Source organism: Melitaea cinxia, chromosome 27 (assembly GCF_905220565.1).
Source record: "Melitaea cinxia chromosome 27, ilMelCinx1.1, whole genome shotgun sequence".
NCBI classification, from domain to species: domain Eukaryota; kingdom Metazoa; phylum Arthropoda; class Insecta; order Lepidoptera; family Nymphalidae; genus Melitaea; species Melitaea cinxia.
This window is the reverse complement of record NC_059420.1, coordinates 8,387,609-8,402,313: the sequence shown is the minus strand read 5'-3', so window position 1 is coordinate 8,402,313 and position 14,705 is coordinate 8,387,609. Positions and strand designations below refer to the sequence as shown.

At 41.3% G+C, this 14,705-nt stretch overlaps 2 protein-coding genes across 2 annotated transcripts; both read right to left on the bottom strand.

Moving 5' to 3' along the window:
* Positions 1 to 400: 400 nt before the first annotated feature.
* LOC123666949 (E3 ubiquitin-protein ligase COP1-like) lies at positions 401 to 8,666 on the bottom strand. The gene is made up of 7 exons (XM_045600962.1): positions 8,112 to 8,666; positions 6,770 to 6,920; positions 5,716 to 5,828; positions 4,464 to 4,647; positions 3,321 to 3,628; positions 970 to 1,803; positions 401 to 418 (listed from the first exon to the last, which is right to left on the bottom strand). Exons 1-7 carry the CDS (start codon positions 8,664 to 8,666, stop codon positions 401 to 403), a joined length of 2,163 nt encoding a protein of 720 aa, XP_045456918.1.
* Positions 8,667 to 10,032: 1,366 nt separating this feature from the next.
* LOC123666948 (histone-lysine N-methyltransferase SETMAR-like) lies at positions 10,033 to 11,031 on the bottom strand. The gene has a single exon (XM_045600961.1). The coding sequence runs from the start codon at positions 11,029 to 11,031 to the stop codon at positions 10,033 to 10,035; it is 999 nt and encodes a 332-aa protein (XP_045456917.1).
* Positions 11,032 to 14,705: the final 3,674 nt, after the last annotated feature.

The window sequence follows — 14,705 nt, the reverse complement described above, 5'->3', positions numbered from 1 at the left end:
TTAATTACATAAGGTATATACAATATCATTAGAAAAAGCAAAATCTCACTCCATTCCATACAATGTAAACTAAGCCCCATTACAAGTTGGTTGGAGAGTTTAGAACTACGTGAATTTGGGATTAAGTTGTTACTGGCTGGCTGAATACTCATTGTTACTAATAATTTTTGTGACATATGGAAGGTTTCGAAGTTTGCGGCGACTGTGTTGGCAACACTGGCGTTGTATCTACTCTAGACACTTCCTCGATCGTCACTGTTGATGGCAGTGTGGTGGCTTCTTCAGATTGAGCATTTTGTACGGTGCATTGTTTGCCACTGCTCATTGGTAAAGTTATTGTTGGTCAGACGCGTATTGAGCATTATGGTGATGTATGGCTGGTGAAAGCAGCGTTAGGCTTCTACACCAGCTCCAACACCTTTAAATACAAAATACATAAAGTTCATTAATTATAATTATAATGAGAGTTACAAACAAATCACAAGGTACCGTGTATTGGGCGGTGTCCCGTATTACTCATCGGTACGTACGGTAACTCATCCACTGATGTTTATAATATTCATCAATATACAAGTACATTAAAAATTATTCATTCTTTGTTTCACGAAAGCTATGACCTGGAGATCTTTAAGTCGCGAGCGAATAGGTTACTTCCAGGTAAGCGTGCTCCATCTTAAACCGCATTTTCACTTATCATCAGGTGAAATTGTGGTTAAACGCAAGCCTATCATAGTATAAAAAAAAAGAAAAAAAATAATAAATAAAAAAATACTGCTTTTAAGCAGTGTTGTGTTCCTGTGGTGAGTAAGGTGACCAGAGCTCCTGGGGGCCATTACGGGTAGGGTCGGTAACGCGGTTGCGATGCTTCTGGCGTTGCAGGCGTCTATAAGCTACGGTGATCGCTTACCATTAGGTGAGCCGTACGCTTGTATGCCGACTTACTTGTTTATAAAAAAAAAGAATAAGCACCTTAATGGTTCCCTGGCTATTAGCTGCTAGTAACGCGGGCCGGTCTGCGGATCGTCGCCAGCACACCGCTGACACAAACTCAGCCGGTTCCTCGTCTCTCCGTTCCCTCTCCAAAAATCCCCGCACGGCATCGAACCTGTATGCCAACAGCGGTCTCGATAACCCCGTATAATAAACATACAGAGCATTATTCTCCGACCCGCAAGCCACATAGCGCCCGTCCGTCGCTAATCCAACAAAATTCTTTTCATTCGCGTGTCCCGTGAAACTTCTCACGCAGCGAGGCGACTCAACTCTCCATAGCTTCAGCTGAGAATCCGTCGAGGCCGATACCAGCGTACGGGCGTCCACAAACTTAACATAGGACACGGCTTTCCGATGATCCCGGAACACAGCCAGCGGGGCACGCGGGGCTCTTAAATCGTAATAGTGTACACAGTGGTCCGCCGATCCGAAAGCTAGATGGCAGGAGGATCGCGGGTTGAATCTAACACAGCATACGTTGAATTTAGCTTCCAAAGTAGCCACAGAGCGTTCCGCGTTTAGAGACCATAGCTTAACACGGGCATCGTCGGACCCCGAGGCTAGTAAGTGTACATCGGCCCGGTTGAAGTGTACGGACCAGGCGCGTTTGTCGTGTTCTTGTAGCGCGCGGGTTCGAACCCCCGCCCCCGCGTCCCAAACGCTCACAGTACCCTCGTAGTCGGAGGAGGCGAGTACGTTCTTGTGGTACGCGTTCCACGATACACACGATATCTTGTGCGAGCACTGCATCTCTGCGACCGGGTAGTGAACGTCTACCGCGTCTCGGACCACCGCTTCAAACTCGAATACCTTTAGTAAATTAAATATAGATTAATAACAACCACTCTGGTGGTATGGTCGGCCAAGAAACTGGTGTGCCAATTTTGATTTAGTTTCCTGGTCATCGAAAATTACAACAATATTCGTTATTAAAAGATATTACTGAAAGACACATATAATAATGACGTAAGCCCAATTGATAAATATTCATACATCATTATTATACATGACATAAACATTTTTGAATATCATATCAAAAATCGACCGCTCCAGCGGGGTTCGAACCCGCGTCTCCGACTGACCGTGTCGGCGCTCTAGCCAATTAAGCTATGGAACGATGTACCCGCTAGATCGAAATTTTTGATATGATGATTTTTATAATCGGTTTAAGCGAACCGTGGCGCCGTCTATAGTGAGCTCTTTACAGAGACCCGTAACTATTCAAAGTTTCATATTACAATGAAAATCTTTGACAGGAGACGACATCGTGCTATTTTTTTGATATGATATTCAAAAATGTTTAGAATTCCTAATGTGTGAGTAACACAAAAATAAAATCGTAGATATATATAGATGACATTTTAAACTTTATTAAAAATAAAATAAAAAAGGACATTAATTTCTACAAAGAAATTGAAATGTTTCCAAACAAAAGTAATAAAAACTATTTAAATAGACAACCAAATTACATTTAATAAAGAAAACTAACAATTGACATTTTGTCAAATATATTTACGTAATTTTCTTAATTTTCTTCTAAAGTCTTTATATATTTTCCGTGTTATTTTCAAGCAACTGCATATAAATATCATCTTCGATGCCTGCCAACTTGACCATTGCCGAAGGGGCACAAATAATTGGCCAATTCAATGAGGGGGTGCTGATACCAATCAGTGCGATATCGCGGAATTTGAATATATCGACGTTATGTCCGGTTTTGGATTCGTCGTGAAGGAGAGGAGGGAAGTTTGTTGGATCGCAGAAGAAGTGGTCGCCGGCCTGGACTCTCCAATCATCATTTAAGCCTATTGCAGTCCACTGCTGGACATAGGCCTTCACAAGTTCGCGCCAAAAATGCGTGAACACATGTGTGTTGCCCATAGTCACCACGTTGGGCAGGCGGGTTGGTGACCGCAGGGCTGGCTTTGTCGCATCGAAGACGCTAACGCACTCTCCAATAACGATACAGAATTTATAAGACCGGAATATGAAATCAATAGTTTTAAGCCGGCAAAACATTTTGCGGAGATGTTCGATGTGAGTGCCCAAACAATAAGGAATCATCTACATTACACAGGGTTGCACAACATGCATTACGCCAAGAAAATGTATTAGACGGATGAGCCAGAAAGCACTTTTGATTGGTCTAATAGTGTTTTGTGATGAAAACACGTTTAAATCCAGTCAGCATGGACGTCTTTATCTTTGGCGATATAATTCAACACGGTATAGAGATGATAATGTAATCTAAAATAGAGAATCAGGTCAAATTTCCGTAAATATTTGGGGCTGGATAAATACAAACAGGATGCAAAGGGCTAGGCTACCTTGATACGCTTCGTTACTCCAGCGATAGCGAAGAACTCATCGTCCTTATCGAACTCTATGGTGGACACGATGGTGGAGTAGTTGATGGCGTCGCTGCAGTAAGACAGCGTGGCAAGAGGGCGGAGCGCCCTGTAGCGGGTGAAGGCGGCGAGGTCCTCGCGGAAGGCCTCCAGCCCTCCAAAGCCCTCTCCGCCGCCGGGGGGCCCCCCGGACACTGGAGGGGCGGGGGGCCCTCCTGAAACTGGAGGGGCAGGGGGCACGGTCGCACTGCTGGGGGGCGGGTCGCCCTCCGGAGCGCGCTGGTCCCCTGTAACATGTGAAATGTTTCATTATTACTAAGCAATTAAACAGATAGTCAAAAAATGTCAGGTTATTAGCCAAAGAGCGGACAGTTTATTAAATTGGTGTGTGGTCTTTAAAACTGTGTACTGTTTAATGTGTCTAATATAAATCAAGAAAGAAAGAAATAGAGCTTTTGAAGTCATAAGGTATACAGGAAGTGAAGATCGATTAGATAAACTTAAGTGACCAGACTGAGGACAGATATTCAAATCGAAAATAACTACACATGCTATCAATAATCTAAAAATAAATAATAAATGCTTCACGCTCAACGCACCCTCAACCCCTTACACTCAACCCCCACTAGAATTTCTTCCTGTGCCCGGAAAGACACACATCACATAAGCACAAACTCCCAGACCACGAAAAACATCTATACAGCTAATACAAATGGTAGTCGTGAGCGGGAATCAAACGCGCGACCGTCAGCGCAACAGTCAGTGCTGTGACCGCTGCGCCAAAGCGTCGTCCAAATAAAAAAAAAAAAAGATGATAAACAAGAAGTGCTTTACATGTTAGGATCTTTGTTAAAAAAAAAGTTACAATTTAACAGCACCACTTTTTCTCAGCACTTCTTTCTCTTTAATTTTTGTAACATTTAGAGGAGCATGTTTTACACTACATTTACTTGCAAAAGCCCTTAGGCTTGTGTGTAGGTAACAGTCTCACACACACTTGAAATATAGCTTGGTAATTTGGAACAAACATTTTTTTTGTCGATATTAAACGTTACTCTTTATTTATTCCAAGAAAAAAAAATTAAAAGCATTTAATTTTGATGCAATGCTACAGTCGCTCACCTGCAGCGCTGGAGGCCCTGGTCTCGGGGGCGGAAGCCTGCTGCGGCACGGGGTCGGCGAGCGCGGCCCCGCGCGCGGCGCCCGCGGGCGGCGCGGGCGGGGGCCCCGGGGGGCCCGGGGGCGCCGGCGTGGCGGAGCCCGAGCCCGGGAAGTACAGCTCGTCGGCGCGGTGCGCGAAGTAGCACTGGAGTCCAATTTACTCATTTACTATGATAAATTGGCCTTAGTCCGTCTGTTGCAGACGATTTAGACAGTGTCAGACAGACACTGTGCCGCCTATGACACTCTTCAGAAAAACGCAGAGTTGGTTTATAATAAATACTAATTGATTAGAACCAAAACATGTATTTTATAATAGTAATACACAAAAATATAATTCAACCTGGCAATTATATATTTGTACAAGTTTTTCTGTAGTTTTTGAACATAGCAACACTTATAATAAAAAAAATTGTAACAAAAATTTGGGTAAATAAAAGTTTCTTTTAATTAATTACCACAAGTTACAAAATATTTACTTGTATGTTATCTTCAACACTAATGTATAATAATTCTCATAAGAGTATATATTTTGACATATAATATCTTGTAAAATTGTAAACCAATATTTTTATTTGGATGATTGAAAACGAAAATGCAAATGTCTTTTTTCATTTCATGTTCTGTGGCAAATTCTTTACTAATTAAAATTTTGTCCAGTGATTGTGGGAGTCCGGCTTCTTAATAAAAATATATTATACACATAAAATTACTAGCTGACCCCGCAAACATTGTTTGCCATATATATTACTAGCCGAGCGGTGCCCACTTCGTTGGGCGTTAATTATGTTTGTGATGCAAATATATACTAAAGTTTTCATCTCGCTCGCCTTTCTCCGACTTGATTTACGAAACTATTATTTTTACTGAATTTTTTGTTAAATACCAATAAAATATAGCCTATATCACTCCTGAATAGTGTAGCTTTCTGTAAGTTAAAGAATTTTCATGATCAGATCAGTATTTGCGAAGATTATCCCCTACAAACAAACATAGTTACAAACTTTACCTATTTATAATATTAGTATATATTAACCTTAATCCCCCCTTATAACTTAGGGCTATGAAAAATAGATGTTGACCGTTTCTCAGACCTAACTGATATTGACACAAAATTTTCACCCGTATATAAAATATATCAAAATCTGTGTACCCATTTTGGAGGAGTATTTTAACTAACATTGTGACACGAGAATTTCATATATAAGATTACCTGTACAAAGTCATCAAAGTGCGCTGTGAGGCGTCTCCACCGCGCCGCCAAAGCATCTCCCGTACCTCCACCAGTGCTCGCGAAACTCTCTTCCTCCTCAGCTGGTGGGCTCCCTGAAGGTAAAAGTGAAATCACCATTTCGTCTCGAAAAATTCACCAATGAAAATAAATGATTTTCAGCTTCACTGCTCAGACTGCCCTGCTGGACATAGGCCTCCCCAAGTTCGCGTCAAACATTCCGATTTTCCGCAATCCCCATCCTGCCTACACCGGCAATCTCACACAGATCGTGGGTCCAGTGGGCCGGAGGACATCCCACACTAAGTTTACTAATACGCCGTCTCCACTCCAGGATAACGAATAACTACTTACAACTAAATCTTTTAAATAATACTGAATTAAACAAACTTATAAGTATCCCAAAAAAGGTCTATTTTTCAGGACAAAAAAGGCAAAAGTTGATCCCAGTTAAATGTAATATGAAATATATTTTAATAGACTATTTATACTCAATGTTAAAATCTTCTCAAGCTTTATATTTGGTAGCAAATTAGCAATAGTCCATATACGAGGGATTCAAAATTTCGAGGAAGAAAGCAAATTGCTTAAGGGGAAATGATGAAAGAAAAAAAAAACGAATAAGCCTATGTACTCTTTGGCTGTGTGGTTACAGCAGCAAAGAATATAGCCACGCCCTCTCTTCCCGTGGCTGCCGTAAGAGGCGACTCAGGGATAACACAGTTCCACTACCACCTTGGAACTTAAAAAGACGACCGATGGCGGGATAACCATTCAACTGCTGGCTTTGAAATACACAGGCTGAAGACGGGCAGCTAACTATAAATAACTAGATCTTCGGTGCGACAAAGCCAGCCCTGCGGTCACCAAACTGAATTTAAAAATTGTTTTGTTACCACTGACATTATTATACTATATTTTAAAGGTGAAAAATGGAATAACTAAAACTATCAAATCAAAAGAGTTTACATAATTTAAAAAGTTATACATAATTTAAAAAAATAAGGCTAATTTAGAAAATCAGAAGATAACATACTGGGTGCGGTCTCCCCAAGTTCTCCCAGTCTAGGGCGGACATCCCTGACAGAGCCTGATAGCGAAGGCGGCTCCGAGGGTGAAGGTAGCCGCCCTAGCTCAGTAGCACCAGATCGCAGATCCCGTAGCACTCCGGCTACGTGTTCCATGTCCTAAGAAAGCGAAGTATACCTTTACCCTTGATTTTCATTTGATAAAATTGAAACAACTTCTGGTAAATTATTGGTCAATCCATGTTTTTTTAATGACTCTAGTAATCCACTAATTCAATGATGTTCTATCATACAAAACTCACAGCATTTAGTTCAAGATCTAAAAATAATTGGTACTAGTAACAGATTAACATTGTTAATATTGTCAAATAAGCCATTTTGGCGCGATAACGGTAGACGAATTATTTTTTATGCATATATAACAATTGCTCACCATTTTCTAATTTTTAAAACTTATGACTCAGTACGGTATTTCAGCGGTCAATCAATCATTAAAATTTTTCTTTTCTAATTCTTTGTTAATTTGATAGTAATAGTCATAGCCATTATGACATAGCCATGATGACATTATCAATTATCGACCATTCCCCAATAATTTTGACGCTACTACAATAGAAAACACGAAGTTAGCAATTTATTGCTCTGTCAATAACCGTATCTGTTATATTTTTTTAACCGACTTAAAAAAGAAGGAGATTCTTAATTCGACTGTATAGCCTTTTTAATTGATGTTACCTCATAACTTTTTACTGGGTAAGCCGATTTGGATGATTCTTTTTTTAAACGAAAGATGGTACTTGTAATGTCCATTAAATTTAATTGATTTATCTCTAGTAACGCGAATTTCGACGACGCGTTAGCGCAGCGATCACAGCACTGGCTGTTACGCTGGCGGTCGCGGTCTCGATGCCCAATCACAACAGACTTTGTATTGGTCATATATGTATATGTTTGTCATGGTCTGGGTATTTGTGCTTGTGTATTGTCTGTATTTCCGAACCCCTGACAAAGGAGTAAATCCAATTAGGGGCTGTTGATCCGTACGTCAGGAAAAACCAGTAGGTGTCAAGCTGGTCGAAATTGACAAATCGCGCAGATGGAATTAACGAGTTTATTAGCATTAGAGGCTGTTCAGTATAAGGCGTCTATTTATTTACTTGTATATATTTTCATCTATCTACGTTGTATTACTTGTCAATGTTGTGAAGTTTGTTTTGTTTTCGTTTGCGAGCAAACAATTATTTCATTAAAAGTAAAAACAATCTAGAAAAAACGTCATTAATGAAGATTCTATCACAATATATGGTACAGCATAGCTTAGCTTTAGAAATTGATAGAATATAGACCAACCTTTTTCACCAGCGCGGCTTCACGCGACAACTGTTCCAACTGGTGCGTCCTATGTCTCAACAACTGCGCCAGAAACTCATACAACAGCCTGTGATGAGCAGCGGCCGACTCCGCCTCCAACAACCTCTTCCTTCTCGTCAAAACGTCCAACATCCCTTCCACATCAGGCAACGCTAGATGCCTAGCCTCGGATGCTAGAAGGGCTCTAAGACGCTCCGCGTCCGGACCTGGTGAAGCCGCCACTGGTCCACTGACCACTTGGGGTCTTGACCTCAATCTTCTCCTTGCCACTAATTCGTTTAGCAGGAAGTTGGGGAAGTAGTGATCTCGTCCGGCTAACGCTGCTCCACATTTTGGACAGCGTCGATGGAGTTCCACTGATTTTGCGATGCAAGCGTAGCAAAAGGAGTGGCCGCATCGAGTTACGTAGGCCTCGTCTATGAGCTCGAAGCAGACCGGGCAGAGAAGATCGCAGTCTTTGTCTTCTAGAGAACCGCCCAGACCGCCCAACGCCGAGGCCGCGCTACTAGCCCCGCTGGCAGCGGCTCCCGACATATTGGCCAAGCCAAGCTGTGGACCAATAATATTGCAGATATAAGCCCGGTTATTAATCAAAAACGCTTTTGCTTTATTACTTTTTTACGAAACGATTAATTAGGCTGTGCCTTTTCGCCTCCTGCTGATTAAGTACTCGATATCCGTAACTTATACTTATTATAATATAGTTAAAAAATATAATCTATACTAATATTAAAAAGAGGTAAATTTTCTAACTTTATTTGTTTGTAGGGAGGGGGTAATCTTCCCAAATACTGATCTAATCATGAAAATTCTTTTACTAACAGAAAGCTACACTATTCAGGAGTGGCATAGGCTATATTTTATTGTTATTGAACAAAAAAATCAGTGAAAAATAATAGTATATGTAAATCAAGTAGGAGAAATGCGAGCGAGATGAAAACTTTACTATATATTTGCATCACAAAAATAATAATTAACGTCAAACGCAGTGGGCACGCGTCGGCTAGTATTATATAAAATGGCGATCGCGCTTTTGAATGCAGATTTTTGAAGTAAAACTTCTTTAAAATCAACATTTTTTTTTATAATTTTTGTCTCTCTGTGTCTGTTTGTTCCGGCTAATCTTTGAAACAGCTGGGCCGATATTGACGGGACTTTCACTGACAAATAGCTGATGTAATAAGGAGTAAATTAGGATAATTTTATTTTAGTAATTAATTTATTTTATAACTCTTTAAACTGAACAATAACTTTTTTGTTCAATTCCACGCAGACGAAGTCGCAGCTTCAGATAGTATTAACATACACAAAAAAAAAAAAAATTACAAGCAGCAAGTCTTTAAAAGTCTATTAAGGTTGTAATCTCCGTTAACGGGAGGGGAGCGTAGTAGGTCCATGAACTGTAACATTGTGTAACAAGGGATGTGTGGAAGGTTCCAAAATTTTGTGACACAACAGATATATAATAGTTATTCTTAAAATAATTTTATTTTTTATACCTATGTTGGATAGATTGAAAAATAATTTTAATTGAAATGAAAATAATATAAAAACCGATGTTTTAATTTCACACTAGGTAAGGGAGTCTCATAAATGTGACCATCTGTGGGGAGTAAAAAAATCGTGAAATTTGTGTCATCCATGTGTTTTCTCCATTTTAGATGACATTGCCAAAATCATTTCCACTTTAGTACTATCATAAGACATTCATGAATCAGAATCAGAACAAGCCTGAGAATTGACCTATTTTCCAAGTAGCAGAAGTGTATCTAACATATTAGTTGACTGTGAAGCGTTTATTAATTGTTTATTATAGTTACTGATAGGGCCTTATACGAGGGGTGATCCAAAAGTAATGATAATGAAAATAAAACACGGTAATTAAAGTTGAAATAATAATTTATTTTTCTACATAGTCTCCTAACAAAACAATACATTTAGTCCATCTTTTTTCTAAACCCAGGATTCCCTTTGAAAAAAATTCTTTTCCTCGACCCTCCCAAAACGCTTCAACAGCGGCCATTACTTCGCCATCGTCTTCGAATTTCTTGCCTTGGAGGCGTTCCTTGAGCCGAGGAAAGAGGTAGAAATCACTAGGAGCTAGATCTGGCGAATAGGGAGGGTGTTCGAGCAATTCGAATCCCGTTTCTTGAATGGCAGCCATCGCAACTGCGGCTTTGTGAGCCGGTGCGTTGTCTTGGTGAAACAGAACTCCAGCTCGCAGTTTGCCGCGTCTTTTTTCCTTAATGGCCTCCCGTAATCTTTTTGTTTGGTCTGCGTAGTAAGAGCCCGTAATAGTGGCTCCCTTTTCCAAATATTCCACCACAATTATGCCTTGAGCGTCCCAAAAAACAGATGCCATAACCTTTCCCGCCAAACTTGAAACTTTGAATTTCTTTGGCGTCGGTGAGGAGGCTCGCTTCCAAGTCATCGATTGTTGTTTCGTTTCAGGATCAAAATGGTGGATCCAGGTCTCGTCCATAGTCACAAAACGGAACAAAAAATTTTCTTGATCTGCTTGGAACTTTTCGAGATTGACCCTCGAAATTTCAACTCGATTTTTCTTTTGCTCGTCGGTTAACATTCTGGGTACCCAACGCGCAGAGACCTTTTTCATATGCAACTCGTTCGCCAGGATTCTTTGAACGCTGCCATATGAGATCCCTGTGACCTTAGCTACATGCCTGATGGTTACTCTTCGATCTGCCAACACAACATCTTCGACTTTTTTCACGTTGTCTTCAGTGAGGGACGTGGATGGGCGTCCTTCGCGATGTTCATCTTCAGTGGATGTTCTGCCCAGTTTAAACTCCTTGGCCCAGCGTGCAACTGTAGAATATGGAGGAGCAGAGTCCCCCAATGTTTCCACTAAGTCACTGTGTATGTCTTTTGAAGACATTTTTTTCAAACAAAGGTACTTGATGACAGCTCTCATTTCGTTTTTCTCTTTGACAGTTCGTATTCAAATGAATGTAACTCCCGGAAATCGTGATCTATTTATATGATTTTTTTTTAGGCTGACGTAGTGTGTATATAAGCAAGCAAAAAAATTTTTTTTTGGATTTTTATGCGGACCTGTAGTAACCGATTATCATTACTTTTGGATCACCCCTCGTATAGTGTTACCGGTTGCAAATATAAAAATCCGACTGATTAAGTAGTTGAAAGATTAGCCTTACCAACAAGTAAAGCAGGCACTAAATAAAATAAAGTAAATTCGAGTGCTGTATCACATGGTGCACGAATAAACCCATTGTATCGTTTATGAAATAAGTCGCATCAGCAGTACTTCAGCAGTTTAATTTGAATTAATTAAACAATTCTTATATGTACAGTTTTATTACATTTTATGTTTAGTGTGCGATATAGACCGTAACAAGTATACCGTTCATCACTTTATTATAGTTTTATTAATTTGTCGGCATTAGCGCTGTCTTACGCAATTAGAAAGGAATTATTAAACAACAGATGCAACGATCGCGCCACCTAGCACATCGTTCGATAGTCACCTACCCTCATTTATTATATTACTCGAATTGTTCTGACATGTATAAAACGAACGGTGTCACCTCGGCTAAGGCAGTCTTGGCTCTGGCTTGGCACGATACATTTGTTGTATCCTGCTAGTAGCTTAACCTAGACTCATTCGATAATTAATTTGTGCATACGAATTAATTGTTACATATTATGGCGGATAACTCGAGCAGTGAAGGTGAGCGTTGATGCGCATCTCAAAGGAGATCTCCTTAAACCTACACCTGGGTCGCAAGTCCTAGGCACTGCTCTGAGTTACTCCCTCTGCCACACGATAGACACGTGTTCGGTGGACGTTACAATTTCGTTATAATCTTTTTGAGTACTACCTACATAATATTGTAAAGAGTGCGAGTATAACCTTCGCCCGCGCCCTGCAAATATAGAAAAACGAGCTTCCAACAGTCGAAAGACTACATCAGAAGCGGGATAAGATCCACCCCCACTTTCAAAATTTAACTAATTCAGTTAGTTACATTGAACGAAGAAATGTCTCCCTTCGCTTCCGGTATGGAAGCTATTTCAGAAAATAGCTGAAGTTATAGGCCCACCTCCTGACGATACATCTGTTTTTAGCGAGTGTGCCAGTTAGTTGCATTATTTTGTGGTGATTAGTGGGTACATCGATCATCGTTTTATTTTCTTTTATTAGTGGGTACATCGGTATTTTAGTTCTTTTCGGTCGTTCTGTAATATTCTTATCGGCTAGTTAGCTGGTTGAAGGGGCCTTGTACGCCCGGGCCACGCTACAGAGTGAGGGTGAAGGGGCCTAGCACGCCCGACCCACGGTTGTTAGCTGGTTGAAGGGGCCTTGTACGCCCGGGCCACGCTACAGAGTGAGGGTGAAGGGGCCTAGCACGCCCGACTCACGGTTGTTAGCTGGTTGAAGGGGCCTTGTACGCCCGGGCCACGCTACAGAGTGAGGGTGAAGGGGCCTAGCACGCCCGACCCACGGTTGGTAAGCTGGTTGAAGGGGCCTTGTACGCCCGGGCCACGCTATAGAGTGGGGGCGAAGGGGCCTAGCACGCCCGACCCACGGTTGGTAAGCTGGTCGAAGGGGCCACGTACGCCCGGGCCACGCTATGTTAGGAAGGGATGAAGGGGCCCAGTACGCCCGACCCGCTAGTGCATTACGGTCTCAGCGTTTTGGTCAGGAATAGCCGAACAGTTATTAAAGTCACTCGTTACTGTTGTATAGGTCGGGAGGAGTAGCGCCGAGTTGGCGGATGCACGGCGTGGACGCGCGAGGTCGTGCGATTGTCGGGGTTTGGCTAGCTGTTTTGGACGTTACATGGTTGATGTTGCCCGAAAGCCGCTTGTGTTGTCGATCGATTGTATCAGCAGTGGGGCCGGCGCGGCGCGCAGCGGGCGGCACGTGGACGTGTGCAGCGTTCAGCCTTCGAAGGGCACATTACACGTGTTACGTGTAACTTGTCAGACTCAGGTCCGTGGGTGAGCGATGTGAGTTTGGCTCTGGCGGAGGTCGTGGTCTATGGAGACCGTTGTTGTGATAGAGTCATGTGATTGCTCTTCGGCTGGAAGGCCGTGGTGTTGGAGGCATTTACTCGGGGATTTCTGTGGGTTGGTTGTAGCTTGTTGTCGAGGTCTATAGTATTGGTTGTGATGACGTCGATGGTACATGGCTGTGGTATTTATCTGTAGTGATTAGTTATGATTGAGATTCTTGTAAAGTTCTTCGAATAACTTAAGTTTAGAGCGTAGAGTTTGTCTACTTTCCCCTTTTACGTTGAGTTTGACTTAGTGGTACAAGGCACTGTTGTGGCTTTTTCTTCTACTCCAGGCTGACTATCACACGAGGGCGTGTGCTAGCAGGATGGCCGTGTCGGCATTAGCGCTGTCTTACGCAATTAGAAAGGAATTATTAAACAACAGATGCAACGATCGCGCCACCTAGCACATCGTTCGATAGTCACCTACCCTCATTTATTATATTACTCGAATTGTTCTGACATGTATAAAACGAACGGTGTCACCTCGGCTAAGGCAGTCTTGGCTCTGGCTTGGCACGATACATTTGTTGTATCCTGCTAGTAGCTTAACCTAGACTCATTCGATAATTAATTTGTGCATACGAATTAATTGTTACATATTATGGCGGATAACTCGAGCAGTGAAGGTGAGCGTTGATGCGCATCTCAAAGGAGATCTCCTTAAACCTACACCTGGGTCGCAAGTCCTAGGCACTGCTCTGAGTTACTCCCTCTGCCACACGATAGACACGTGTTCGGTGGACGTTACAATTTCGTTATAATCTTTTTGAGTACTACCTACATAATATTGTAAAGAGTGCGAGTATAACCTTCGCCCGCGCCCTGCAAATATAGAAAAACGAGCTTCCAACAGTCGAAAGACTACAAATTTATTATTTAATGCGACAACTCACAGTGGAGCAGCGTGGCGGATTAAGCTCAGACCACTCTTGGACACGGAGAAAGGGTCTATAGGGGGTCTAAGGGTCTAGGGGAAAGGGCCCACCAGTTGGATGTTACAGGCTGAATTGATCAATCATTTTGTTACCTTAGTCTTGGGTTTTCGTTCTTATCTATACAAATAAACAAAATTGAAGTGTCTGTTTGTAATATTAAAATAACCGCTTTTTACTAAATACATAATTATGGATGTATACACGGTACATATACCAAAATAAGGTTATTTAACAATTTTTGTCTGTCTGTTTGTTTGTTTGTTCCGGCTAATCTCTGAAACGGCTGAACTGATTTTGACGGGACTTTCACTGGCAGATAGCTGATGTAATAAGGAGTAACTTAGGCTACTTTCATTTTAGAATTTTATTTATTTTATAATTCATCGAACTGAAATATAATTTTTTTGTTAAATTCCACACGGACGATGTCGCAGACGCAGCTAGTATAATTTATAAGGTAACATTCGTCAACCTTACACACATTTAAATCTACTGTAAAGTAAAAAATGCCAAAATGTAAGTGTATAACTATTAATCAACTATATCAAATTGGATATTTCTATTTTGACTGTCACTATTAGAATAAGTTTTGT

What these genes read in the sequence shown, in the direction of transcription:
- LOC123666949 (XM_045600962.1), bottom strand. Translation starts at nt 8,666, where the DNA reads ATGTCGGGAGCCGCTGCCAGCGGGGCTAGTAGCGCGGCCTCGGCGTTG. An exon ending in ACTTTGATGACTTTGTACAG is followed by an intron (nt 4,648 to 5,715) that starts GTAATCTTATAT and finishes ATTGGACTCCAG; the next exon opens with TGCTACTTCGCGCACCGCGC. An exon ending in GAGTAACGAAGCGTATCAAG is followed by an intron (nt 1,804 to 3,320) that starts GTAGCCTAGCCC and finishes AATTTACTAAAG; the next exon opens with GTATTCGAGTTTGAAGCGGT.
- LOC123666948 (XM_045600961.1), bottom strand. Translation starts at nt 11,031, where the DNA reads ATGTCTTCAAAAGACATACACAGTGACTTAGTGGAAACATTGGGGGAC.